The 13,780-nt window shown below is 48.2% G+C and overlaps 1 protein-coding gene across 1 annotated transcript in view; it reads right to left on the bottom strand.

The window, feature by feature from the left end:
* COL15A1 (collagen, type XV, alpha 1) overlaps positions 1-13,780 on the bottom strand; it is a 211,009-nt gene that overhangs the window by 69,166 nt on the left and 128,063 nt on the right. Inside the window, exons 2-4 of the mRNA XM_006886968.1 lie at positions 11,750-12,297; positions 10,311-10,385; positions 8,390-8,470 (exon numbers count right to left, since the gene is read on the bottom strand). Coding sequence (XP_006887030.1) covers positions 8,390-8,470; positions 10,311-10,385; positions 11,750-12,297 — 704 coding nt within the window. The remainder of the gene's footprint in view (positions 1-8,389; positions 8,471-10,310; positions 10,386-11,749; positions 12,298-13,780) is intronic.

Here is a 13,780-nt window from a genome sequence, read left to right as displayed (position 1 = left end):
CTTAAGATATGCTGAGCGAGTTCGGCCCTTTTGATTTTCCGACTCCAACTCCTTGCACATTTCATTGTAATATTTTGCTTTGTCATCCCGTGCTATTTCTCGTCCATTAGAACAGAGAGTATTCTTAGAGGATCCATAACTGAGTAGTTTAATGCTTCAGCTCTTACTATCAAATATGAGCAAAATCCTAGTTCTCTAGTTATTATCTAAATTATGTTGGGAAAGACATGGAAACTCAAGGAATCTCTGCTTTCTTTCTTGTAGAACAGGCATCACAATAATTATTCAGAGGGTAGAAAATACATGGAAGTGCTCCACACAGTGCCTGACCCCTGCATGAGCCCCATCAGTGGGACCTCTAATTAACTTCACTGCTGTTTTTGCTGTTAGGTGCCTTTGAACCAACTCTAACTCTGAGCAAACCTTTGTATGCACAACGGAATAGAACTGCAGCCTGGTCCCACACCATCTTTACAATCTCTACTGTGTTTAAGGCCACTGCTGCTGATACTAGGCCAATCCATCTCATAGACACCCTCCTCTTTTTTGCTCACCTTCTATTTTACCAAGCTTGATGACTTTCTCTAGTGACAGAACACTCCTGATAGCAGGTCCAAAATATCTTCACTTGTAAGGAGCATTCAGGGAGCTCTGGTGGCCTAGTGGTAAGAAGTTGTGCTACAATCCCAAAGGCATGTGGTTCAACTCCTCAGGCTGTTCTGTTGGAGGAGGATGGGCAATCTCCTTCTGTGTGATTAACTGCCTCTGAAAACCTGCTGAGGGGTCAGCTGTGGGTCGGATCTGACTCAATGATACACAACAACAACAAGGTGCATTCAGGCTGGTCTCCTTCCAAGACAGGCTATGCCATATTTTTCACCAGCATCACAGTTCACAGGTAACAATTCTTCTTCTATCTTCCTTATTTACTCTCCAACTTTCATATGCATGTGACACAACTAAAAATACCACAGCTTGAGCCAAAGACATCTTAAGTCTTTCATCTCACACTTTTAGCTCTTTATAGAAGTCCTTGGCAGCAAACTAGCCCATTGCAGTACACTGCTTGATTTCTTGATTGATGCCTCCAGGAGTATGTATTGAAGAGCTAAGTAAAATGAAATGCTTATCACCGTCACTCCTTTTTCTGTTTATCATGATGCTCTTTCTTTATTGGTCAGTTGTGAGGATTTTTGTCAGAAAGAGCAAACTTAACAGTGGTTTTCTCTAGTCTTAGTGGTTGTTGTTGTGTACCATCGAGTCAGAACTCGAGTCAGACCCATAGCTGATGCTCTGACATCTTTTCAGAGGCAGTTAATCGCATGGGAGGAGAATGCCCACCCTTCTGCCCTAGAGCAGCTAGTGGACTCGAACTGTGTGCTTTTGGGATTGCAGTGCTTTTGGGATTGCAGTGCAATTTCTCACCACTAGACCACCAGAGCACCCTAGGTATTGGTATGATGGTTAAATATTTTTTTTGCTTATCTGCACTTTTAAAATTTTAAAATATTTACTTGGAATATTTGTGCCATTAAGACAAATCTGTTATTTAAAGTACTGTATAATCTCCATCTCACACCCTTTGGACATGTTGCCTGGAGGCACCAGTCCTTGGAGAGGGACACCATGTTTGGAAGGGTGGAAGGACCATGTAGGAGAGGAAGGAAGACCCTGGGTGAGATGGAGAGACACAGTGATGGAACAATGGGGCCAGGTATGTCATAGACAGTGAGATTGGCCCAGGATAGGGTCAGGTCTGTTGTACATACAGAACATGAACAGGCCATGGTCTTTGCAACCACTTGTTATGTGTCAGAGAGCTGGACAATGACCAGGGAGGATAGAAGGAGAATTGATGCTTTTGAGCTTTGGTGTTGGAGAAGAGTGCTGAGAGTGCCATGGACTTCTAAGAAAATGAACAGATTCATCCTGGAAAGGGTTAAACCAGGCTGCTCCTTGGAGGCAAGGATTTTGAGGCTTCGTCTGACATACTTTGGTCATGTTGTAAGGAGGGACCAGTCCTTGGAGAGGGACATCATGGGAGGGTAGAGGGCAGGCACAGGAGGGGAAGGTCCTCTGGGAGGTGGATTGATTCAGTGACTGGGGCAATCGGGATGAGTGTGTTGGAGACAATGAGATTGGCACAGGACAGAACAGAGTTTAGAGCTGTTGTACATAGGGTCGCTATGAGTCGCAAGTGACTCGACGGCACATAACAACAACAACAGGGTCAGGTTCAGAGCTATTGTACATAGGGTTGCTATGAGTCACAGATGACTCAACAGCACATAACAACATATAATCTCCAGGGTGGAAACATGAAGGAAAATTTCAAGTACGTGGGCCATAAAGGATTCCTGCCTGCCCCGGCGATTTATCTCTTCTCCTTCAAGTGGCTTCAAGACGAAGCTACCTCACTGTGGTTCCCCGGATGTACCAAGAAAATCCAACGAAGTCCAGGAATGATGCTTCTTCATGAGGCATCCAGATTTGAGACAAGGCAGGTAGAGGAGTGGGGAGTGGGAGGACAGTAGGATGAGGTCGTTCCAGTTGAGCTCTGTAACTCGAGGTGCAAAGGTTGGGTTCATATGAAATCAAGGGCTCCACTCATCAGTCACAAACTTCTTTTGGAAAACCCCCCAGCAAAGCAGCCACAAGCCCCATTCAAGGGCAGCATACCATCCCGGTGAGCTGACCCTCGAGGGTGGGATTGCGGGGACCTGCCTTAAGCTGGACACTGTTGGCTTTCAGGGGTCAATAAGGATGGGAACTGTGATACAGCAGGAGTCAGTTCCCAAGACCCTACCATCTGCCAGGTCCTTGGCTGAGCCCTGGGGGTAGAGAAGGAATAATGAAGACAGTGTCTGTCTTCAAACAACTGGACCACAGAGGAGACAAAGAAGCAGACGCAGACACCCAACTGTGATGTAATGTGACACAAGGACAGCAGAGTGCCAGCCAAGCGCAGGGAGGAGGACTGGGCATGCGTGGCCTCCCAGGAGGAGGGATGGACAGACCCTGCAGGGTCGCTGGGGATTTTCAGAGATGGGGACAGGAAAGGGCATCACAGGCAAATAGAACCGTGTGTACCACTGGGTTTTCTTAGCTACCACTTCAGAAGCAGATCCACAGTGGGTTCAATCTTTAACTTAGTTGTTGAGTACAAACCAGTTGCTTTGGCCCAAGACCTCCAGCTAAGGCGAGGATAGAAGTGACAGTGTTGGGGGAACTCTGAGTACAGCCGCACAAGAGGCCCTCATTCTGGCTGCAGGTCAGAATCTCCTGCAGAGCTTTTCCTAAATCCAGATTCTCAGGCCTCCTTGCACACCTCCTGAGCCTGAGTTTCCACGTACGCAGCATCTTTTCTCAGAGATACTCCATCCCACCCTCACAGGTGACGCTCGCTGATGCACAGCCAGGATAGGAAGAAAGGAGGCTGCTTCTAAGTCAGCACAGGCCAGAAGTTTCTGGAACTGAAGCAGTGTCAGCAGAGGCTGGCTGAGCAGGGGCTTGAACGGGCCAGCAGGGGCTCCTATTTTAAATGGGGACAGGAGTCAGGATGTTTTTAAAGCCCCCGATGGCGCAGAAAGGCTGTGATTCAGCTCGAGGGCTGTGGCTCATGTCTTGGAGGGTGGCGGGCTGGAAAGAGTGAGGACGGAGAAGTGAGACTGGTTCCAAGAAAAAAGCCAGACAGAGGGGAGAGGAACGTCTGAGACGAGGAGGGAAATCCCCTGCCCTTGACGGGTGGCTGCGGTACAGAACGGTGGCGCTCTTCCAGGACAGGGTGAAGGGGGGCTCCCAGGCCGGGGCGTCTGTGTGTGTGTGTATGTGCGTGCGCAGGTGACAGAGCCCCAAGTCTTGGCTCTGCCACTTACAGGCTGAAGCAAAGCTCATCATGCCCTAGGCTAGCTATCTGCCTTTGTCAAATGGGTGGGAAAGCACCTCACAGCAAAGGGCACTAAAGGTGAATGGCTTTGCAAGAATTAGACTGAGAATACAAGGAAGATCTGATCATTAGAACCAGACAAGTGGCATGAAGAGACGCAGCTCCCAGACCTCAAAGTCACAGCCTTGGGGGAATTCTCTAAGTACTGATGTCAAGCAAAGGGGTTTGGCAAGTCCCTCCCTGGCCTCCAGTTATTTTTAGGTACCATCAAATCAGCTACGACTCACAGCAACTCCATGTGTTCACAGATCTGAGCCTTGTCCAACTCTGTATCATCCTCATTATTTCTCTCATTCTCAAGCCCACTGTGTCATTCCATCTGGTTGAGGCTTTGCTGACCTTCCCCAGCATGATATCCCTCTTGAAGGATTGGGCAGATCCTGAAACTATGCCCAAAGACAATGCAGAAAGAGGTGTCAGGGAGGGAAGGTCCAACGGCACAGAATGCGGTCCTAAGCTGGAGTCTCTAACACATCACCTTCCTAGACCACACAAGAGACTGACTTCAACAACCACCACTGACACTCATTCATTGGTTGGTTGCCAAGGGCCAGGCTCAGTGCACACTCTAACATGTACAAATTCCTCCAGGCCAATGCCAATCCCGTGAATTTCCATTTTAACTGAGGAGGGAACTAAGCTTGGAGAGGCTAAATTGGGCACGTAGCCAGGAGGGACCAGTCCTTAGAGATGGACATCATGCTTGGAAAGGTAGAGGGATGGCACAGGAGAGGAAGACCCCAGATGAAATGGATTGACACGGTAACTGGGTAATGGGATTAGGTGTGTTTGAGTCAGTGAGATTGACTCAGGATAGGGGAGAGTTTAGAGCTATTGTACATAGTCATATTGTACATATGACTTGCAGGCGACGTGACGGCACATAATAATAAAAACAAAGGTCCATAACTGGTACTTATCAGAGCTGGTATTCACACATGGAGGGACTCCAGTCTGTACCAACAACCCAAAACAAAAAGCAAAGCCCCTGGCCAATAAGATCAACTTGAGTCTCAGGGCAGCCTCATGGATTACAGAGTAGAACCACCCCTTCCCCCAATCTCCGCAGGGTTCTTTTGGCTGTAATGTAATCTTGACAAGGGCAGAATATTAGGTGTCAGTGAACAAGTTCAAACTGCCAACCTTCCGGTTAATAGTTGAGTGCAAACTGTGCTGCTGGGGACCTTCCAACCTGCATCCATTCTCTTAAAAATCATGAGAAGAGTAAGGATGGAGAATGGTAAAGTAAGTGTTTTTGAGGGTCTTGGCAAATCCTTCAAATCATCAACACCTTTTTCTCACTTCTCCAGACACTCTGGGGACTTGTTTCATGACCTCCTATATTTGTCTCTATGTGCAGGCTCAGGTCCAGGGGAGAGGCAGGTGGGAAGCAGAGAGTCTAGGCTGGAGTCCCGACTCTGCACTTGAATGCTCTTGGCACTTGGCCTTGCCTTCTGAGTGTCTGCCTCCAGACCTGCACCACGGGGCTAATGCACCTCCCTTGCCGGACTACAGGGAAAAAATAATGGCATTATAGACCTCCGTGTGATGGATTGGCACAGTGACTTCAGCTCTAGGGCGTCAGAGAGGATTGAAGAGGAGACAAGGTTGAGGTGGCTGTTCACAGGGCTGCTATATGAGCCATACTCAACTCAATGGCACCTAATACCAGCAACAACAACACATACAAGAGCACCAAGTTCACAGTGGGCTTTCAGGATGCTGGTCACCTCCCCTCCTCATTATCTCCTTTCATTACTCTGTCCACATGCAAAGCTTCTCATCCTCCAGATAAGGATATGCTGCCTATCACGAGCCACCCCTGATCACCCCTTCACCATGATCATTTCATGTTCTCAAATCCCCACTCTCATGTCTTGTCTCTCTCTGGCCTTTTGGGGTTCTTGGCCTCTCTGCCTCAGTCCGTCTCCCTCATAAGACTGAACCTATACACTGAGGAGAAGGGGTATAGAGTCTAGCTAAGAAGGCCTAAGAGACCACTGCTCTATGCCCTGGTGCCTTGTGTCCTGGACATGCCCAAGAGGTGAAAGACCTGATGGGTATAGAGGATTGCAACGCTGCACAGAGACATCACCCAACCTATCACTAAGTAGGCAGCTGACCCTTATTTTCCTCCATCTCAGCTGCCTGAGAATTGGCTGTGGTCCTGAGGATGGGGGACAGCAACACTGTCTCTGGCCTGTAACAGAGTCATAGCCTGACAGAGCCTATACAGGGCACTAGGATATCCAAGCACCAAATCTAGCTCTCCTCACGCATCCTTTCAGAATTCTTGTCCCTTCTACAGCCTTGCTTTGGCCATTGATACCAAGGAACTTCAAAGAGGCACATTTCTAGCTCATAGATGATGGGATAGCATTTCAAACAAGAAGAAAACAGGCTGATATTGCATGGTCTAAAATCAGAGATAATATTATTATTAATTAGAAATTATTATTGCCATAATGGTTACCCATTGTGGACAGTGTTTGGTGGAGCTCCCAGACTGAGACACACCTGGAAGCAGGAATGGCATCCACTTCCTAAACAACATGAAATGACAACAGATATATAGAACTGGGTTCAGGGCTTTTGTTCATAGGATCACTATGATTCGTGTTTCACTCACCGGCACTTAACAAAACAACAAAATCAGAAAAGGTTTGCAATAGAGTTAGAGCCTTTCGACATACTTATTCAATTTGTATGCTGACCAAAACCCATGAAGCTGAACAATATAAAGAAGAATTTGACATCAAAATTGGAGTAAGATTGATTAACAATGGGTAATATGCAGATGTTATAAATTTGTATGCATGAAATGAAGATGTGGAGCACCTGCTGATGAAGAGCAAAGATAGGAAATTCCGTATAGAGGCCACTTCAACATAAGGGAAAATAAAATCCTCATAGCTGGACCAATAAGCAACATCATGGTAGAGAAAAGCCTAAGTTGCCCGTAATTTCATTTTACCTTGGTCCACAATTAATACCCAGGGAAAGAGCAGTCAAGGGATCCACAATACAGTACACTGCGAAGCCTATGGCAAAAGACCTCTTAAAGTGTTAAAAAGCAAAGATACCAGCTCGAGGTGTTTCTGACACAAGTCCTGGTATCCTCGAGCTCCTCACATGCCAGTGAAAGCTAGACCAAGAACAAGGACAGAAGAAGAACGGATGACTCTCAAGTATAGCTGTTGTCAGGTGCCATCGAGTCGAGTATGACTCATAACGACCCTATGAACAACAGCCCTGAACCCCGTCCTACCCCGTGCCAATCCTCGTTATCTCTGACACTTAAAATACCAGGGGCTTCTAGATGAACACATCTCTCTTAGAAGAAGTACAGCCAGGATGCCCCTGAGAAGTGAGCACGGTGAGATTTTGTCTCTCACAGACTTTAAACGTATTTATCAGGAGGGACTAATCCCCAGAGAAGGACATCACTCTTGGTAAAGGAGAAGATCAGCAAATAAGATATTTGAGGAGATGGACTAATGCAGGGGCTGCCACAATTGGCTCAACCGTAACAACGGCTGTGAGGGTGGCCCAGGGCCGGTCAGTGTGTTGTCATGTTGTACCTAGAGTCACTGTGAATTAGAACTGACTCCAGGGCCCCTAACAACGAGAGCAAAGCTCTGTGGGCCAATCCTGCCACACCCGGATCTCTGCCACCACAGGTCTATAATTTATTAGCCATGGTCTCTGTGCTGTGCTGTTTTTTCTATCCAGACCGAGCTAGACTCATTGAGGTGATTGTCTGACCTTTTTCTGTTTTCAGTGACTCATAACCTACTTGCTATTTTCATTAAAATTGGGCTGCCTGCTGTCCACACAGTCTGACTCAGTGTGTCTGAAACCGCTTCCTCGGCTGGGCCTCAGTGTGTTCCCAGGAGGAAGGAGGCCGGCTCCCCTGGGAGCAGCTGTCTTTCCCAGGGCCACAGGTGAAACCACAGCGGGGGCTCTGCAGCTCCCACGGGTGGGCTCCATTAGCTCCCTCATAGTTCAGGCCTGAGCAACAGCCCCCATTCAAGTCACTTCCCTGGTGCCAGGAAGTGGGCTCGGACCTGTGTCTGTGCTGCTCCAGGTAATCTTGCCACTCCCCACCCCTCGCCCCAGGACAGGACCACTGTCATCACCATTTTATGAAAGAGAAACTGAGTCTGAGAGGCTAAGTGACCCGAGGTCCCAGAGCCGGGAAGGGACACTGCATCTCCCTTTGGACAGTCAGTCCTCTTGTGTCCACAGCACAAGGTGGCCCTACTGAGGGACATGATGTGCCATTCCACCTGGAGTATGTGCAAAATGCCCATCAGCCAGTACTTTCCTGAACTAGGTGAGTCAAAGATCATGGCCACAGGTAAGAAGCCAGTTCTGGGGCTCTGGGATCTCTCCAGTGCCCCTCAGGCCCACAATTGCACAGCAAGGCCCGGTAGTACTCACCGGGGCATGAGTGTAAGTGACAGCGTCCAGGATCTCAGCGACGCTGTCCACCTCCTGAAGGCCGCTCGACTCTCCTGAGGCCTGTGAGGACAAATGACACCGGGAAGAAAGGGGGACGTTTACATGAGCGCCCTGCAAGTGAAAAGGACCGGAAATGTGGAAGAACATGGTGGTGCATGTGTACGAGAGAGACAGCCATGTTTTCTTCTACATTTTATTGCTCAAACAAACAACAACAAGAAGTAATCAGTAATAAAATCCTAAGTGTCCTTTCCTGTTACCACATAATATTCACAATTAGCCTACAAATGGTAGCCAGTGAGTGTGTGTGCCACGATTGTGTAAACATCCCTTATCATCTGACTCAATTTGGAGATGAATGAGTGAGCACACGTAAGGCTTTCCTGTTCTCGGCATCACTTGAGTGCCAGGCTGGGTCACGGAATCAAGGAGCACAGTCATTCTTACTGTCAAATGCCACCTCTGGGGACTGTCCCATCCCACTGCTCAGAGACCAACCACCCCACTAAGCAGGTTTAGTCAATGCAAAACACCAAACTTACAGCTGTTGAGGTGAACCTGATTCACAATGACTTTCTTTCCAGTTTCTGAGGCTGTAACTCTTTCCAGGCGGGAAGCCTGCTCATCTTTCTCCTTTAAAGTGATTAATGGGTTTGAACTAATGACCTTTCAGGTAGCATCCTGACACGTTATCCACCACCACACAGAGTTCCTTAAGCTGATAGCTGTGTTTATTGAAGAAACGAAATGTATGCTTTGTTTTCAGGTTGACACATCCAAAGAGGAATAGAAGCTCCAGGAATATACCATTTCTGCTCACCTCTACCAAGGGGGAAAGATGGACAATCCCCTTCCGTTAAGAGTTACAGCTACAGAGACTGCTGGAAGGACATTTGGAGCTGGAGTCAAATAGCCACCAGTGTTTGTGAGTTTTTTGTTTGTTTTTGTTCAACCCCTGACTTTTTGCAACACGAGGCCCCTTCTGCCCGGAATGCCCCCCAGCTGTGTCATCCGGTTACCACCTGTTTGTCACTGGTCAAGCATCACCTCATCTCTAACTTGCTTCTCATTGTGTCTCTTTTCCCTGTTGGCCCCGATCCTCCCCTGGACTTCAGTCTCTCTCAGCTCTGTCACTGCATGTGGGTGTGAGGGATGTGTCACTGCATGTGGCACTGGAGGATGGGACAGCATCTGGGTTATCCACGAATCCCCAGCACCTACCCAGGGTGCCACCTGACAGGCATTTAGTAGATCTTGGAAGAAGGGAAGGAGAAAGAAGCAAAGAAGGGAGGGATGAAGAGAATTGATAGAGGGAGGATGGAAGGATGAAAGGAAGGAAAAGGGAAGGGAGGAAGGGAAGGAGGGAAGGAGGAAGGGAAGGAAAGAGGGAGGGAGGGGGAAGAAGGAAGGAAGGAGAAATGAATGAAGTAAAGAAGAAGAAAAGAGAGAAAGGAACCAGAGAAACAAGCCATCCATCTTGCCTACCACCCCACTCCCAATTTAGGAACCGATGCACTTGCCAAGCCTAAAAGCTAAATTTAGGTTCATTTTTATAGAAATTCACACCAGAATGTCTTAGAGCTCTAACTCTGATTTTAGAATCCTGACCCCCTTGCCTGGCAGGAAGGCTGGAAACCAGGCCACTGCCCGCCACAGCGGCGAAAGGATCTCGCACTGTATAAAAGCCAGAGCCCCCTGCAAAAACAGACAGCTGAAGCACTCTTCAAAAAGTAAAACAAAACCAAAAAGCCCAAAATAGGACGTGAGGCAGTGCCTGCCCAGAGGAGAGGCTTCAGAGGCGCCATGATGCTGGGGATGAGGAACGGTCCGGGCACTGGGCCCTCCCTGGCGTGGACGTTAGCCCGGAGAGGCTGGCCCCACCGTGAGGACAGGGACTCACCGAGGACTCTTCGGCTTCACACAGCTCCTCAGGGGCCCTGGGGTCGGGGTGGATGGTGAGCTGCTGAATGGAGCCCTGGGGAAAAGCAGAGGGAGCAGAGGACATCATTAGCACGTCCACAGCACGCCTGCAGCAGACCATGCTTGGTTTTGGAACAGAGGAAAACACAGGAAAGAGCAAGTGCAAGGACGAGGACGAGTCGCCTGTGAGGAAGCGCCCCCTGCCCTTGGCTATTCTCCTTGTATCAGATCTCCAGCAAATTAAAAACAAACCCTGTTAGCCAGACAGAAAGACAGCTCTGGTGGCCTAGTGGTAAGGAGATGCTCTGCCAACCCAAAGGCAGGCAGTTGGAATCCACCAGTGGCTCTGAGGAAGAAAGCGCAGACTCACCTCTCAATGTATAGCCTCTAAAAATCTGCTGGAGGGTCAACTATGAATTGGTGTTGATGGCACACAACAACAATGTAAGCTGGAAAGGTCCTTAGACAACAATGTGTTCAAATCTTGGCCTAACACTAACCCGAAACACCAAACCAATTCCTGTGAATGGATTCCAAGTCCCGGCAACCCCGTGTGATTCAGAGCAGAGCTGTGGTCCGAAAGATTCCCAGTGGCTCGATTTTATCCAGGCCCCTCTTCTAAGGCACTTCTGAGTGCACTTACAGCTCCAACCTTCTGGTTAACAGCCAAGCGCTGTGGCGTCTGCACCAGCCAGGGATTCCCTCCTAAAACACAGGGGTGCTTTTACACACGTTCTCTTCTCTAACTCACCACCCTGTCAAGCAGGTTGACTCTCCTCACTTCACAGACGAGGAATCTGAAGCTTGGAGGACTCAGACAGCCTGGAATCATCAGGCGAGTAAGTTAAAAACTCAGGACGGGGAACTAGGTTTCTGTGGCTGCAACAAGCTCACCAAGCCACGCTTTGGCCACTTTCCACGTATTTTAACTCCGATATAAAATAAATCCCGTTAGCTGGAGCTCCAAGCTATTTTCACCATTACCCGCATACCTCTATGAGGACATAAGACTAAAACAGTAAAACCAGCTTTGTTGTTGAGTCAATTACAACCATAATAACCCTATAGGAACTGCCCTACAGGGATTTCAAGGCTGTAATCTTTCTGGGGATGAACCTGGAGAAAGGATGAGAGTCACACAAGTGTTGAGGACTTCGGTTCACAGGGTCGCTGTGAGTCGCCTATGATTCAACGGCACTTAACAACAACAACAACAACAACAATCTTTCTGGGAGCGGATTGTCACGTCTTTCTCCCATGGAGCAGCTGGTGGGTTCAAAGCATCGATCTTTTGGTTAGCAGCAGAGCACTTAATCAATGTACCACCAATGCTTCTTATAATAACGGCATTTGCTCGTGTGCATTGCGTACTAAGTCTGTACTCAGGAGATTCCCTGATCTGCCTGGAGCGACACTCACAGTGAATCTCTCCAGGCCTGTGGCTCCCGCATTGCCCACGAAGACGCCCGCACTGGGCTCAATGTTCAAGGCCCGGGAGGACCGCTGGAAGGGGACGCTGCTGTGCTCTTCACAGTCCATGAGCAACATCACCTCCTCGCCTTGGACGATGACGGCAAAGCGGTTCCATCTGTGCGTCATCACAGGCACTGCAAAGACGGCCGCCTCGTGGGACACGGGGGAGCCAGGCTCCGTGTAGTAGAGGATGAGGCGCTGGAAGCCGTCCTGCACGCCCGAGAGCCGCAGGCCCAGGTAGATGACCTTCTGGAAGGCGTCTGTGATGGCAAAGAGCACGCCGCCATGGCTGCCACTGGGCTTCACCGTGACGCTGATGGCAAAGTCCCTGAAGAAGATGGGTGGGATGAGGGTCCGGGCCGGTCGGCCTATGTTGGCACCGGGCTGGAAGTTATAGGCCGGGAAGCCACCGTAGCCAGTGACAAAGGACACTGAGGAGGGCAGCGGGACACCGATGAGCTCAGTGAGGTCCAGGTGGCCGTGGGAAGCTGGCTCTGTAGGGAGGGGGAGAGAAGCCATACATTCTTCTATGACTGGTGTGAGCATGAAATACTGTAATTTTGTTTTGTTTTGGGGAGTATTTTCTAAACTAGTGTCTTCCAAACGTTTGGCAATGATCCACAATAAGAAATTCATTACATTGCAGCACAATATACACATATGCTGCTGTTGTTGGTAACTGCTGTCCACTCAGCCACGGACTCATGACATCCTCACAAGCAGAACGGCTCGCTGCTCGGCCTGCAGCCACCCCACGATGGGCTATGGACTGGACAGCTATGACCCACGGGTTTTCTCTGGCTGACTTCTAGAAGGAGGAGATCAGTCCTTTCTTCCTAGTTTTAGTCTGAGAGCTCTGTGAAAACACACAGCAATAAGCAAGCCTCAACACCAGAGAAATAGAGACTGGAAACGAAGTACTCTGGCTGGGAACTGAACTCTGGTCGCCTGCATAGAAGGCAATATGTGCATGTTGTGTGCCCATGGAAATATATTTAAAATGCTCAGAGCATTCAAAAAGGTATAAATAATCATACAAGAAACATGCATGTTTCTTCTCAACTTGACAACCCATCATTTCAACCAGAGGTCTCGCTGACTTGCCAATCACATTGCCCTGATCTCAAGACAATTTGGTGTTTATGAATCCCATGCATTTCTTTATATGTTTTCCCCATGTGGATGTGTCCCTACAGACTGTAGAATCCCTGTGGACCACTCCATGCCTCACATAAAAAAAGGAGTCCACTGCGTGCATTCTCCTAGAACTTACACCCCTTCTCCCTCAACATTGTATTTTTAAAAATTTTCTACTAGTTTATTTATAAAATTCAAAAACAAATTCTTTCAATATCCCTCACCCTGCCCCCATCAAATTGCACAACCCCATGATTAATCCCTCCCTGCCCCCAACCCCACCCCCCCAAGGTCAACTATGGGCTGGTTCCAACTAGATGACAAAGAACAGTAACAATATACACACATAAATTTCCTCTAACAGATAAAACACTCCTACAAATGAATAACAATAGACCACTTCCCAACAGAAAAAAAGGCAAAGAATGGTCAATTCTTTCCTCATTTAAAGAAATAAAAATGGCTCCTATACAAAAAGAAGCTCAACTTCCTTTGTAATGAAGAGAAATGCAAAGTAAGGCCCAAAGAGATATGGCTTTCCGTATCAGATTGGCAAGATCAGATGCTGGATAATACGCTGAGCTGGCAAGGGTCTGGGGAGACAAGCTCCCTCCTGCACTGCTGGTGAGGATGAAACCACTGTAACATCTGTAAGAAGCCAATGGACAATGTTTATTGAAATCACAAATGTAGGTGCACTCCTTGACTCCAGCAGCCATGCTTCTAGGAATTTATTTTTAAGCCAATAAAGTTTTGTTTTTGTTGTAGTTAGGGGCTGTTGAGTCAACTCCAACTCAAGGGGACTCTATACATAATGCATTTCAATTTTGCCCAAATCTA

Source organism: Elephantulus edwardii, unplaced genomic scaffold (assembly GCF_000299155.1).
Source record: "Elephantulus edwardii isolate Elephantulus edwardi_28Jun2011 unplaced genomic scaffold, EleEdw1.0 scaffold00052, whole genome shotgun sequence".
In the NCBI taxonomy this organism is placed as follows: Eukaryota; Metazoa; Chordata; class Mammalia; order Macroscelidea; family Macroscelididae; genus Elephantulus; species Elephantulus edwardii.
This window is presented reverse-complemented; position numbering and strand designations above follow the sequence as displayed.